Source organism: Saccopteryx bilineata, chromosome 2, assembly GCF_036850765.1.
Source record: "Saccopteryx bilineata isolate mSacBil1 chromosome 2, mSacBil1_pri_phased_curated, whole genome shotgun sequence".
NCBI classification, from domain to species: Eukaryota; Metazoa; Chordata; class Mammalia; order Chiroptera; family Emballonuridae; genus Saccopteryx; species Saccopteryx bilineata.
The window spans coordinates 52,233,266-52,247,047 of NC_089491.1; the positions used below are offsets into that span (position 1 = coordinate 52,233,266).

The window sequence follows — 13,782 nt, forward strand, 5'->3', positions numbered from 1 at the left end:
GCCAGGCATGTGCCAAGAGAGGTTCATCAAACGTCCTGTATTCAGCTGGATCCCTGAATAGAAGGGTATAAAGTACGCTGTTGCAACAAGGAGATTAGGGGCTGGTGATTGTGATCTCACCTACTTTTGTTCCCTACCTTTGACATCAGTTCTGTATTGAAGTCATCTAAGTGATTTAGTCTCAAAGTCTAAAAAGCTCAAAGAAAAGTGATCTGGAATGGAAAATTTACTTGTTGATAAAATGACAAAGCAATCTCTGTAAGCTGTGATCCTACAATATCTATACTGAGCTGCATGATTTCTCCAGATAAAAGATTAAGATAAATGTCAAAATAGTCAGTGTCATGTAGTGGGTGCTTAAGAAATACTTCTTGAGTAAAATAATAAGGAAGTACTAGTAATCTTAAGATTAGGGTTTTCTCATTATATAAAAAGGAAAATATTTGATTCTAAGCTTTTTGCTCATTTAAAAATTTTTTTTTTAAATTTTTATAATTTTAGAAAGTGGGAGAGAGAGGGGGGTACAAAGAGAGGGAAAGAGAGAGGAAAGGGGAGAGAGAGGAAAGAGAGGGAAAGAAAGAGAGAAGGAGAGAGAAGGAAGGAGAGAGAGGGAGGGAAGGAGAGAGAGGGAGGGAAGGAGAGAGAGGGAGGGATAGAAGGAGGGAGGGGGGGAGGTAGGGAGGGAAACATCGGTTTTGTTGTTGCACTTATTCATGCCATCATTTGTTGATCCTTGTATGTTCCCTGAGTATCAAACCCTTAACCTTGATACATTGAGATGATGCTCTAACCAACTGAGCTACCTGGCCAAGGCTTTCTGTTCATTTTCTACAGGACATTATTAAAAACATGTGTCAGGAAACTGAAATGTTGCCAATGCATTAGATACCTGCTGATAAATATCAAATGCACCAAGTATTATTAAAGTTTAATAACCCCAATGGGACATAAAACATTGCAGAGCAACTAGATTGCACACAGTAAGTTCTGTTATTGTGTGGTGTTTAGTCTGTCCTCCTTGTTACTTATCAGATTCTATTCACTGCAGGGACTTTGGGAGTTTGCTTGCACTTGATTTAGAACATTTATTCATCATTATAGAGTGAGTTCCCCAAAGACCAGTGCTGAGTGGTATTCATCTTTCACTGTCACCTAGCAAAGTGCCTGGAATAGTATAACCACCCAGGGAATGTCTCCGGAATGCAATCAAGACTAAGTGAATGAATAAAGAATCTGTCAAAGAAAACTTAAGGCAATTAGCTTCTTATTCTGACACCAAACCTTGGGTCACCTATGTCTGAAACACTGTCAGTTGACTCACTCATCTTATAAAACTGAGTTTCCATTTAGAATTGCCTGGGTAGATGAAGTCGAGTTTCCCCTGAGGGAGATCTTTGCCATTCATACTAAGGAGCCAGACCAAAGGGTCATCGTAGTCAAGTGGAATCATGTCATTTGAATGAAAGCAACTTTTAAATTGTCCTTTCCTAAGATGACATGTAAGACTGCAATTCTGAGATCCCTGGTAAAATTGTGAGAGATCTGTGCTCCCTCCTAAGAAGTTTAGAATATTCCTTGTTGGTCACCAGGACGGATGATAAGTTTTAAAGAGAAGATAAATGACAAGATTTACATGTAAGAAATACTTCTTTGGCTCCAGTGTTAATGCTGATTTGAAAGTTAAAGCTTAAGCTGGGAGGATGGAAGTTTTGGAAGTATGCTACATGAGAGATATAGGTTCTAACTGTGAGGACATGAGGGCAGATTCCACAGACTTTTAGGAAGTAGCAAAGGAAAGAAAGATTTATTGGATGGCTACGATGACAGAAATAAGAAATCACAAGTTTTAGGAAGGGGGAATGGGTGAATGGTAGTAACATCCACAAGTAAGTAAAGGCCTGGTAAAAACAACTCACACACTAAAATTATTTCCAGTTCTAACATGATTCTAAAAGTCCAGTGAGTCTAGCTGAATTTTCACAAAGTAGCTCCAAAGAATTTAAAATGAAATTAACAGCCATAAAAAAAGTCATGAAAATAAAAACTCCTGTGTGCTTAAAGTTTAGAACATTAATTAAGTTATATAGTCAGGAGCTCTCAGAGCCTTTAATATACTTTTACATTTCTAAAGGGAGCATATAATGAGTGGTCTTTCTCAAGAAATTTGACAGCACCCCTCCTTTTCTTTTCTTAGCATTTTATTAATTAGTGTGTAATAGGTTAAACTTTAGAAAATACCCTTTTAGATATTTTGTCCCATCTATTTTGTCCATTCCTTAATAATAATCACAAGAGCATATACTTACCTCACTGAAGGATCACTCAGCAACATGGACTTGATTAAACACAGAGAGTTGAAACAATCAAGACTTTTTATAGTATTTTGCATGATTAATTAGTATTTCATTTTTTCTCCCCTTGCCTTTTCAATGGTGATAATGATTAAGATTTGTAACAGAATTAGAGACTTCACTATGTTTCAGGAACCCTGCCTCGTATTTTAAAGGCATTAATCCCCACTACACTCCTAGAAAGTCATCGCTAGCATTTAGTTCCATTTTACAGAGAAACAAACTGATCCTCAGAGATGCTAATTAACTTCAACAAGGTAAGAAAGTATTAGAGCCCACTGGAGAGTCTGAATCCAGACTCTGGGTAAATTAATCACCAGACTATATGTATGTTAATGACTCATTTTCAAATTATTAATCAAAAATAACGCAAGTGTGATCCTTAAGAAAATTCATTCAGTATATGTAGGAAACTGGCATGGAAGTCGTTCACACATTCATTCATACACTCGTTCACTAACTCTCCAGATAATGTTTTAGGTACTTGGAATACACAGAACAATACAGTCAAACTATGGGCCTTTCTGGAGGAGATAATCAATCAACAAGGTAAGTAAATATAATAAACAAGAGGAGGGAGAATAATTGGCCAGAAAGGATTCTGAAGGGTTGGGAGTATGTGTGTGTTAAACTGTAGATGGGAAGATCCAGGCAGGCCTTCCTGTTAATACAATATGACATGAGAGTTCAGACAAGAGCACTGGGTTTTTATTTATTTATTTAATTTTTTTTTTTTGTATTTTTCTGAAGCTGGAAACGGGGAGAGACAGTCAGACAGACTCCCACATGTGCCCCACCGGGATCCACCCAGCATGCCCACCAGGGGGCGTCGCTCTGCTGCAACCAGAGCCACTCTAGCGCCTGGGGCAGAGGCCAAGGAGCCATCCCCAGCACCCGGGCCATCTTTGCTCCAATGGAGCCTCGGCTGTGGGAGGGGAAGAGAGAGACAGAGAGGAAGGAGAGGGGGAGGGGTGGAGAAGCAGATGGGCGCTTCTCCTGTGTGCCCTGGCCAGGAATCGAACCCGGGACTTCTGCACGCCAGGCCGACGCTCTACCACTGAACCAACCGGCCAGGGCAGGGTTTTTACATAAGAAGGTCACCATGACCTTGACACAAACAGCTTCAGGGGTCAGAGCCCTGATGTAGTAGCATCAAGAGATAATGGAAAAAGAGAGCTTGTAGAGGGCAAGCGTGAACAATGTTTTCAAGGAATTTTGTTCTAAAGGAAAAAAGAGAAATGATGCCATAATTGGAAGGACATAAGAGACAAAAGAGGGGTTCTTCTCTCTCTTTTGAGATAGGAGTTTAACAGTATGAATGTATGTGGATGGCAATAACACAGTTGGGAGGAAAATTCTGGTGATGAAGGAAAAGAGAATTAGTTGGGCACTATCTTTGAAGTAAAAAAGGGTGGCATCAGTGAAGAAATGGAGGAGGTGGATGAAGGTAGAACATGAGCAATTAATTCACCACAGTAACAGGAAGGAAGCTAAAGGTATGGTCATAGATAGAGGAAGGCCAGATGTGAGAAATAAAATAGACATGACAACATGTGAAAAAATTGATTCGATTTCTAAGAGGCCCATGTTCTTTTCTCTAGCTATGCTGAATAAACTATTTTCTATACAATTGGGGAGAACAGTATCTAATGAGATTATTGTGAAGATTAAAAGTTATCTATTTCAGGGTTTCACAGAGTGACTCTAGTGTAATAGACTGGTAAGTGTTAAACGCTGTTGCTGTAACATCATCATCATCATCATTATTGAGTGCATGCAGCCCAAATTATATACCTCCAATTCTTGCATTTAATTTTATAGTTCCTCAGCATCACATAAAATGCAACCTTTGGAAGAAAGAGCAAGTTACCAATTGTGACATGATTTGTTCAACATAGTTTCTCTAATGCAATTTTGGTACATTAATTCTAAAGGGGCTATAAATTGAATCAATTCTGATTTTGTTAAAGTCTTTGAAAACAGCATTACATTCTACTGAGCCAAATGCTTATCTTACAGTAAACAAATAGAAAGCATTTTGAAATCCAATATTTGCTATGTTTTTTTGATTAGCAAGCAGAAGGAATGGATGCAATCAATACTTGGACTCTCTGAGCAAAATTTATTTATTTCCCTTGTGAAAATCTCTCTTGATACCTACATTCTTCTCTCTTTCCACTGATCTCTCTAGTTGTCTTGATATTGCTGCCAGCCTAGTTCAACTCATTATCAACTCTTTGCTGACCATTTCAGTCTCCCAAACTTGCCCTCCCAGCCTTCACCCCACGTACAGTCCATACTCTCTCTTTCTCTCTTTTTTAAATCTTTTAAAATTGTGTATCCCATCAGGCCACAACTCTGCTAAAGCCTCCAATGGTTTTCTATAACAGAATAAAATGCAAACATCCTGCACAGTTTAGAGAGCTGTTCTGAGCTGGCCCCTGCCTACCTCTCCAACCCATCTCTTATTGACTGCCTTCTCTCCATATTGCTCCCAAAGCCCAAATTAGCATTCTGATTGGTGAGTACAGCCACACCATTCTTCACTCAGGACGCTTTGCTCTTGCTGTTTCTTAAGCACAGAATATTCCTTCCACATTTCTTCACATGCTTGGCCTCTTATCATGTATGTTTCCATGCATGCATCACCTCCTCAAAGACAACTATCCTCCTAGCCTGTCCTCTCTCAATCATCTATTTTTCTTTCATTCACTTATCCTGAGCTTAAATAATCTTGTTTCTATGTTTTCTGTCATGTTGCTAGAATGTCAGGACTTTTATGTGTTGCATATCAAACTTAGATGCCATCTTTACTCCTTTATCCACAGTGTATAGAAAGACAGCATTCAATACATTTAATGGGAAAAATAAATTCCAATTGTTATCTTTTTGTAGGTATTGTTAAAACCCCAAGAGGCAAAGCAACTTTAAACTACCATGTGGGTTTTTTCCCTAGCTCCCTAAATAAATTATTTTATTAGTAATTTATTCCTTTTTTCCTTAACTCAGCCAATAAATCATTTATTTCTTTATTGCACTCTGTAGTCTAACTTTGTATAAAGTATTTATCCAATTATTCTCTCTATATTTGACAATGTATATTATATGAAGAACAAATTAGAATAATCTCAAAAATATATACTGTGTTATTTGATGTCTGATAGCAGAGGAGTAAAAGATTTCTTTTTCCTGAAAAAAACTCTCTAATATACTGCTGTAAAAATATTACATTACGTATTTATAGATATTTAAGGAGACATCCCATAGGAAAATATAAATGAAACTGAAGACTACAAACATGGATAACTGAAATAAATTTGTATATTAAGAGATTATCTCAACAAAATTGAAGATATGCTTTTAAGGGCAAGTGAAATTAAAGTCAGGTATGGGTACAGGGACAACACAAGTAGATGATATTCCAGAACTCAGAAAGTCTATGCAGACATCTATGGTACTATTTTTAATCTACCACTACAGGTAACTCAATGGAATCATCTAGAACTCTACAGTGTGGAAATGCTAGAGGAGAGAAGGATGGAAGATTGAGGAGAAATAATGAAGTTTTTTGGAAAAAGGACATGGTCTTTTCTGTGGAGAAAAATTATATACACACACACACACACACATTTGTATTTCTTGAGCACCTATTATGTTCCAGGTGCTGCGGCAATTGCTTTATATGCATTATCATCTCATTGAACATTTATCACATCCCTGTAAGTAAGTACTACGATTACCCTCCTTCAGATGAGGAAATGGAAGCAGAGGAGTAATTTGATCTAGATCATATTATAGGGCAGTATATGAAAGATGATGGACTCACCTAAGCTTAAGCATCAAACGTAAAAACCTTATCCTGCTACTCTTATCACATTTAAATGGGTCACTCCTGCTTTTCCATAATTAGTTGTGCAATGCTAGGAGCCAGAGAATAATTTGTTTTTAAGAGGTTTTGTTGTTGTTGTTGTTGCTGTTATTATGTTAACTCTAATAGTAAATGGTTTGTTTTAAAACTACAACTCCTTTTTTCCCCCAAGAGTAAAACTTTGAAAGGTCCTCAAGTGGAATGTTAAACGAATTGTGGGATCTCCATATCCCCCAAAATTCAAAACATTAAAATAAATGAGTTCTTTCCTTATGAATTGTCCTGGAAGGATGCCCACGGTACACCATTAAGTGAAAACAGCAACGTGTGGAGGCAAACGATCCCTGTTTGGTATATGAATGTGCATGAGTATGAAAAGACATAATCCAAACTCAACACTAGTTATCCAGTTGGGTAAAAAATCTATTTTTAATTTCATTTTTATAGTCATAAAAATAAAATTATAATAAGCATGGGTTATTTTTATAATTAATCATGAGTTTGAAGTAAATTTTCTAAAAATTACTTATTCCTAAATATAATCTTCCTATATCTTTGAATAGCTTTCTCAGATGATCTTGTTTCTAATCTTAACCCATTTTTCCTTTCAATCAAAGTAACATGTTTTCTATGTGATTTAGACACTGGACTTCCAGTTAAGATTTCCACTGAATGAAAAATCCCTAGCTAAAAAATCTTAATATCATTGACCATATCATCTGATTCAATGACATCCACTGAATATAGGCATTTCTCTCTATATAGGTACAGTCAGGAGATTATGTGTATTAGTAATATGAGTATATTTTATTCATGAGAAATTCCAGATTGCTCTTTATTATATTAAGAGCCAAACACACACAATTTGAAAATCAAACATGAACTAAACTTGATTTACTTAGCTTGAATGACCATTCTATTGAAGGCATAGAGAGAAAATAGTAATCTGCAGTCCAGAGTGATGATAATGAAATCATAGATTATTTAGACTATATTCATTTGGTGTTCAGACCCGTTGAAAGGAAAATACTAAGCAATGATTTAAAACATTATCTTCTTGCTCAAAGGGGCTATAATGTAGCTTAAAATCATCAGAGCTAGATAGTATGTCTTCCCCAAACCTGAGCTATCTTTTAGTTAGGAAGTACATTCATAGAAGTGCATATGCTTTGCCCTCCAGTCTATTCCAGAGTAACCAGGAGGCAACTTAGCTTAGATTGTCGATTAAATCCCTAATACCAATCCCACAAAGGTTGGTCATTACTATTTGTAGTCCAGCTGTACCATGACATTTATCAACTGTATATATTCCATGTCAAAATCTGGGCTCAATATATAACAACCCTATGGTTAGCATAATTCATGGTCAAGGAAATTAAATTCAACAAACATTTACTGAGTATTCATCAGAGTTCAATGTAGTCTATGGGTTTTGTAGAGGCCATAAAGAAGGGTAGAGCACACACTCTGCTCTCTTGGAACTCACAATTTAGTGAGGAAGATACATACCAAACTAACTCTGATATAAAGCACAATATGGTAAAGACAGTATGTAACAACTGTAAGAATATAAAGTACAGGTGATATAGGGTCGGGACTGCTCATACTTAATTCTAGTTTGGGCAGTGAGAAGGCTTTTGGGGAGAGGTGACACTTTAGCTGAGACTTGACGGTAAAGCAGAATTTGGCTGTTTAGTAGGACAAGGCAGTGGGTCAGGGACTCACAAAGAAAACAGTATATGCTAATGGATAGTAAGAGTGTTGCACACACTGGGAAAGGAAATTAGGCCCAGATTACAATTAAAATGGATGCTTTAAGTCAACCAAAGTTTCATTCATGAGTAAGAACGAGAAAGAGGATGCTTCTGGTGGTGCTGTCCTTCTTCCATGATTATGAGCACACACAGTATCCTTATTGTTTACTCAACTAAAAGAAGGTAGGACTTTTATAATCTGTAATTTAAAACATGCTTTATTGCATTGGATTAAGTGGTCAGTGTTTGGGGAGGAGCAGTCATGAACTTTTTAGTGAAGTCAGCTCTGGAGTAGAGGTGGAACTAGGGAAGGGACTGTAAAAGAGAGATGCCCATAAGGGCATTGCTGAATGATCTATCAATACCAATGGGAGAGCTGTAGCATGTCCACATCTTCTGAATCTCACAGTCCTGGGACTTTATTTCACCAAAAGCAAGATTAACATATAAATGAATATATTTCCTTTGAGCAAGTCTAAACATCCAAATTTATCTTTGTTATCAAGAGAAACTCTTGACCAGTTAACTCATTTACAGAACAGATACAACATCCAACCCCAAAGGTTCCACATCTCTTTCCTATAATCTGTCTCCCGGCTCAGCCTATAAACTCCAGCCATTCCTCTGGACTTGAGGACTGGAACCCCCAGTTTCACAGATGGTTTCAAATGAGAATCATCACTGAGTGACACAGTATGAGCCGAGGTGCTTTTGAAACCTACCATTCTAACACCATTTTCAAAGGCTTGCCGGGTGAGTGGAGCTGGGCCGTCCACAGTCTTGCCGTCATCATCTGGGCCCCAGCTCGCACTGTAGATGTGCACATGCTGGGGGTTGAAGCTAACCGATTTCGCTTCGACCATGTCTGTGACATCTCCATCCAGCATACGAACTCCTTCGAGACAGATGGGAAGGAACCTAGTTAGAGACTTCGCTATGTAACACCCAAACAACCCAACACTTAACGGTTGTTACAGAATTTGGGGTGGGGATGAATAAACTTTTAATCAACACTTGAGTATATTTCCCCCAGAAAAAGATAATTCAGGCTTTCCTGAAGCTTTCTTGGGAAGAGGAAATGAAATTATAGTGCACGTAAAAGAGAAAAGCTTCTTTAAAAATCTTTTTTTATCCATTGTTCTCTTTTCCTAGGTTTCTACAATCTCTCCCTTCTCTTTATCCCTGTCTTAATTGAGTAATTGACAAAGAGAGCCTCAAGCAATCCATCTTCCCTAAATTTCTCTTCATTAGATCACTTGTGTTCATAATTGGTATAAAACATTCTGACCTAAGCAGTCTTACAAAACTTGGAAAGCTGCCAAGTTAGGTTGGTCTAATTTCCTCCATATTTAATATTATCTCCTAATCTGTGAGACTGATGTGAATATATTACTTCTTTGCCAAGTTATTTATAAGTCAAATAATAAGTGGGAATGCTCTCTCTGCATGTAACACATCAAATAATTCCCAAAGGGTTTTAGCAATGTTTAGTCATTAATCTCCATTTAAGTATATTCCCACCAGACAGATAGGAATTTATTATTAACCTTAATTTGCAAAAATAGGCCGAGATATTCAAATATAAATTATATGTCAAATGCTATGCTTTCCATTTTTCCTTTTCTTTTGAAGACCTATAACAACTAACTGTTAAATAAACATAACACCTTCAGCTTAAGCTAAATATCACCACTGAAACACTGTATTATTCTATTTATTTATTTTAACTTACATTGCATTATTTTATTTATTTATTTTTAACTCTTATTTGTTGAGTTTCAGAGAGACAGGAATGGAGACAGACAGAGAAAGAAACATTGATTTGTTGTCCCACTTATTCATGTCGTCATTGGTTGACTGTTGTATGTGCCCTGACCAGAGTTCGAACCCACAACCTTGGCATATTGGAATGATGCTCTAACCGAGATAACTGGTCAGGGCCTGTATATTTTAAAAATATATTTCTACAATCCAAATTTTTTTTTCCTTAGGAAAACAGTGTTATTTAGTAGGATTTCAGGTTTTATTGATTAGCACTAAATGGGGATAAAGTAATTAAACACCAAACCAGGCAGTGTTAGATACTATGTGGTTTGAGGTGGGACTTCTGGTAGAAAAGAAAAATATTCTTTAAGTAACTATATCCTTCCCAGAGAGAAGGGGGAGGGAGTCAGTGGGAGGAGGGAGATGGAGTGTAATGGGGGGCACATTGCTGGGGAGTGAGGGTGTTATATTGAGTGGGACACTCGAACCCATGTTAACACAATAAATTTAAAAAATAAATAAAAATATTAAAAAAAGAAACTATCTTCTTTGTGCTTTAAAAAGTATTTTTCTTTTAACTTATAAACATAGGAAAACAGAATGATAACACTGATCTAGTCAGCACTCAACAACTGTTAACATTTTGTCACATTTTTCCCATCTAAAAATATCAATATTAGGCTGAGCCATTTTCAGTTACATGACAGATATGATGCTATATCCATGAATATTTTTTACAGAGCAATAATAGAAGTAAATATCCAGTCAGTATTAAATTTCCTCAAAGCATCCTTAAAGACATTGCATTTGGTTGTTATATCTCGACTACCTTTTCCTTTGGGATTTCTGAGGGAGAAGGTTGTGAACAGGTGACTTGGAGAACAAAGGCTGTGAACAGTTCCTTTAGAAAGTAGGAAATGGGAAGTGTGTTTAGAGTGTCAGCAGTACCTGTGGGAACGGAACAGCCAGCATGGGGCTCTGAAAGTACTGGGCCCTAAGAAGCCAGTGATTTTCACTTGACATAAATATTCAAAATTCATCTGCATGATTTTTACCAAAAAAGATGAACTACTTCAGACTTTTCATATTCTTCCTTTCTATTTAAAAGCATACAATGAAACTACTGTACAGATAGGGGAGGTCTGAAAATAACACTGGACTGACCAGTATCTCTAAATGTCAACATGCAGGAGTATCTAAAATATACCTGAACTCAATTTCTACATCATGCAACTTATGTGAAGCCCACATACACGTACAATGTTGAATAAAATCGTATCCAAAGAGGAATATTAGATTTTTGATCAAAAATGGACAAATAAGAATTTTGTTTTCTCAAGTTTCAAGATAAAAGGTTGTTTTTTTCTTCCTTTAACTTCAAGCCTTCATTACTTGGCTGGGTGGGGTTAAATTTATAAATCACAATGTTCTTGGTTTTTAGGATGATGGAAGATTTGTGAGTCACTGCCATACATTCATTTCTTTTTTCGTTTACTGAGGAACTTGTTCAGCCCAGTCAGCCAGCAGCTTATCTGTGAGGTTCACAAGTTCACCTCTTCACTCCCTCAAGGTCGGGGAGTGCTGGGTTAGCACGGCAGAGGAATGACAGGAACAGGGATGTGTGTCTGTGTATGTGAGAGACAGTGTGTGCTGTAGAACGAGAAGGATCAGCAGGGCAGCCTCTGGAGTCATGTGATTCTCCTGAGAAGAGTGGGGGCCTTTAGCACCCTCAGAAGCTTCAGGGGAAGTCTGCCTCTTTTCCTAGCTCCTCCGTGACCCTTTCCCTTGACACAGGACATGCTCTTCAGAGCACAGTTAATTGCCTCTTAACAAGCTGTCACACTCTAAGAATTCAGGGTGAAAGAAAGGAAAGAGACAGGTCACATTTACTGAGTGCTGACATTCAAGGTAGTCTCTGAAAACCTTTTCTTAGCACCTTTATTATATACCCCAAATATTTCATGTTACAAAATCTCTACATTTATCTGAGAATGAACAGTCATTTCTATTGTTTAGATCCAATCTTATTTACCATTTGGAAACAAATAGTGTATTGAAAACAAATGTCATCCTAGTTCCAGGAACCTCACTCATCTCATGACACCCTTTTAAGAGACCCCCAAGGGACACTTTTAAAGCCACTAGGCTCTACAGCATCTCTTACAATGCCTTCTTTCCATTTGCATGTGGCTGTGGCCCCAGGATATGCTAACAAAGATGACTACAAATGGGAAAGTAAAAATTTGCTTTTGATAATACCCAGATTTAAACTGCTGCTGTTGGGTCCTTGTAGTAAGCTTATGTATATTTGAGTTAGGGCATCTGTGTGCATATAATTTGAAATTATTCACGATAACAGTCTTACTACATTATGGGACTTCAAAAGGTGACTGTACCATTAACCACTTTAATTGCAATTAAAAGGATATTTTTATAAAGCCTAAAGAAAATGAAAAGTTACTCTTCTTTAACATAATTTCAAATCATTCTTTCCATACAGATATTATGGCCTGGGCTGGAATTTATATTATTAGTTCTTTCTGGCTCAGGCACCAATTGTATAGTTCTATACATATGTAAATGATCCCATTTTCAGTATTGAATAACCTTTTTCCCTTGCTTGTTCAAAGACAGAAATGTCTGTGTTAGGGGTACTGCTTCTGAACTCTTTAACTGTTCAATAACACATGTTAACATGATCACTGTGCTGTCAGCAACACTATTATGCAAACATACGGCTGTCTTTAGTTCAAAAAGTGTTCTGAGAAGCAGTTAGCACAAGAGCTCTCAGCTCATTTCTTTATCCACGTTCGTTTGATTCTCGTACCTCCAATCCTGGCGTTGAAAGCAATTCCGACTGTGCAGTGTGAGTTGTTTGCTGCGGCTGCCACTTCTCCAGCACAGCGGGTCCCATGCCTGCAGGGAGAACACGCACACTTTCTAAAGTAAGATACGCCATTCTCACAAACTCTACACATCACTGCCACCACTCAGACTTCCAAGTGTTGAAGAGTATCAAGGTGGGGTTTGTTCTCCTGGAACTTTGTACCCAACCCAAGAGGTGCTTAATCTGTCCACGGAAAACATTACCACTTCATTATATTCTGTTTTGGATTATATTCCTGATATATTTATTTTTGATATCTTACTTTCCCATTAGAAAATCTCCTTGAAGGCTAAAATTAAATTGTATGTTTCTTTGTGGTTTCTAAAGTACTAGTGTCAATATGGTTACCACCAGTCATATAGGGCTACTGGGTACTTGAAATGTGGCTAGTTTGACTTCATCTTAATTTTTAATTTCAATTAAATTTAAAAACTAGTGATCAATTCAATTAGAAAATTTAAGAATGTCAGTATGAGAGTCTACTTAATAAATTATAAATCTAAATATAGACCAAGTATCTCCAATGGAAATGACCTAAAATGGAATGGTCGAAAATACACATTGGATTTTAAAATTTTATATGAAATAACATGAATGTGAAATATCCCACTAATAATCCTTTTTTATCAATGACATGTTGAAATATATAGTATCTTATTTAATAAAATATGTTATTGAAGTTATTTCACCTTTTTGCTCTTTTTCAAAATGTGGCTACTAGAAAAGTAATCTTTTCTGAAAGATATTCCCTGTTATTTCTCACCACAATAACTTAGTTCCTTGGTCAAAAGATTTTTTAGCTGAAAAGATTTCTAAGACATCTTATCCAAGGACGGCAAAGACGTTTCAAGTGCAAAGGACAACCTGCTTAGAAATAATGGTCTAAAATAGCACAATGAGAAGAACTCTAAGGCATGGCTGAACCCAGAGAAAGGACAATAAGACTGATGACCAACATTGGTGGATGCAGAAGAGGGGTGTGACAACCACGGTGGTCTATTTGTCATTGCTGACGAAGCCCAAAGCCCACCTCCCCTCCCTCATTTCTAGAGAAGGAAGCCCTGGCTTATAAAGTGATCTGTCAAAAGCAGCCAAAGAGTAACTAAAACTCATGCCCCTCTAATTCTGTTTTAGTGCTTTTTGATAGTTACACAGTCC

The 13,782-nt window shown here is 37.1% G+C and overlaps 1 protein-coding gene across 4 annotated transcripts in view; it reads right to left on the reverse strand.

Annotated features, from left to right (window-relative positions):
• PCSK5 (proprotein convertase subtilisin/kexin type 5) overlaps positions 1 to 13,782 on the reverse strand; it is a 458,607-nt gene that overhangs the window by 278,824 nt on the left and 166,001 nt on the right. For all 4 annotated transcript variants that reach the window (XM_066257063.1, XM_066257062.1, XM_066257065.1 and 1 more), the window contains exons 6-7: positions 12,565 to 12,653; positions 8,696 to 8,868 (exon numbers count right to left, since the gene is read on the reverse strand). In XM_066257063.1, the coding sequence (XP_066113160.1) occupies positions 8,696 to 8,868; positions 12,565 to 12,653 (262 nt within the window). The remainder of the gene's footprint in view (positions 1 to 8,695; positions 8,869 to 12,564; positions 12,654 to 13,782) is intronic.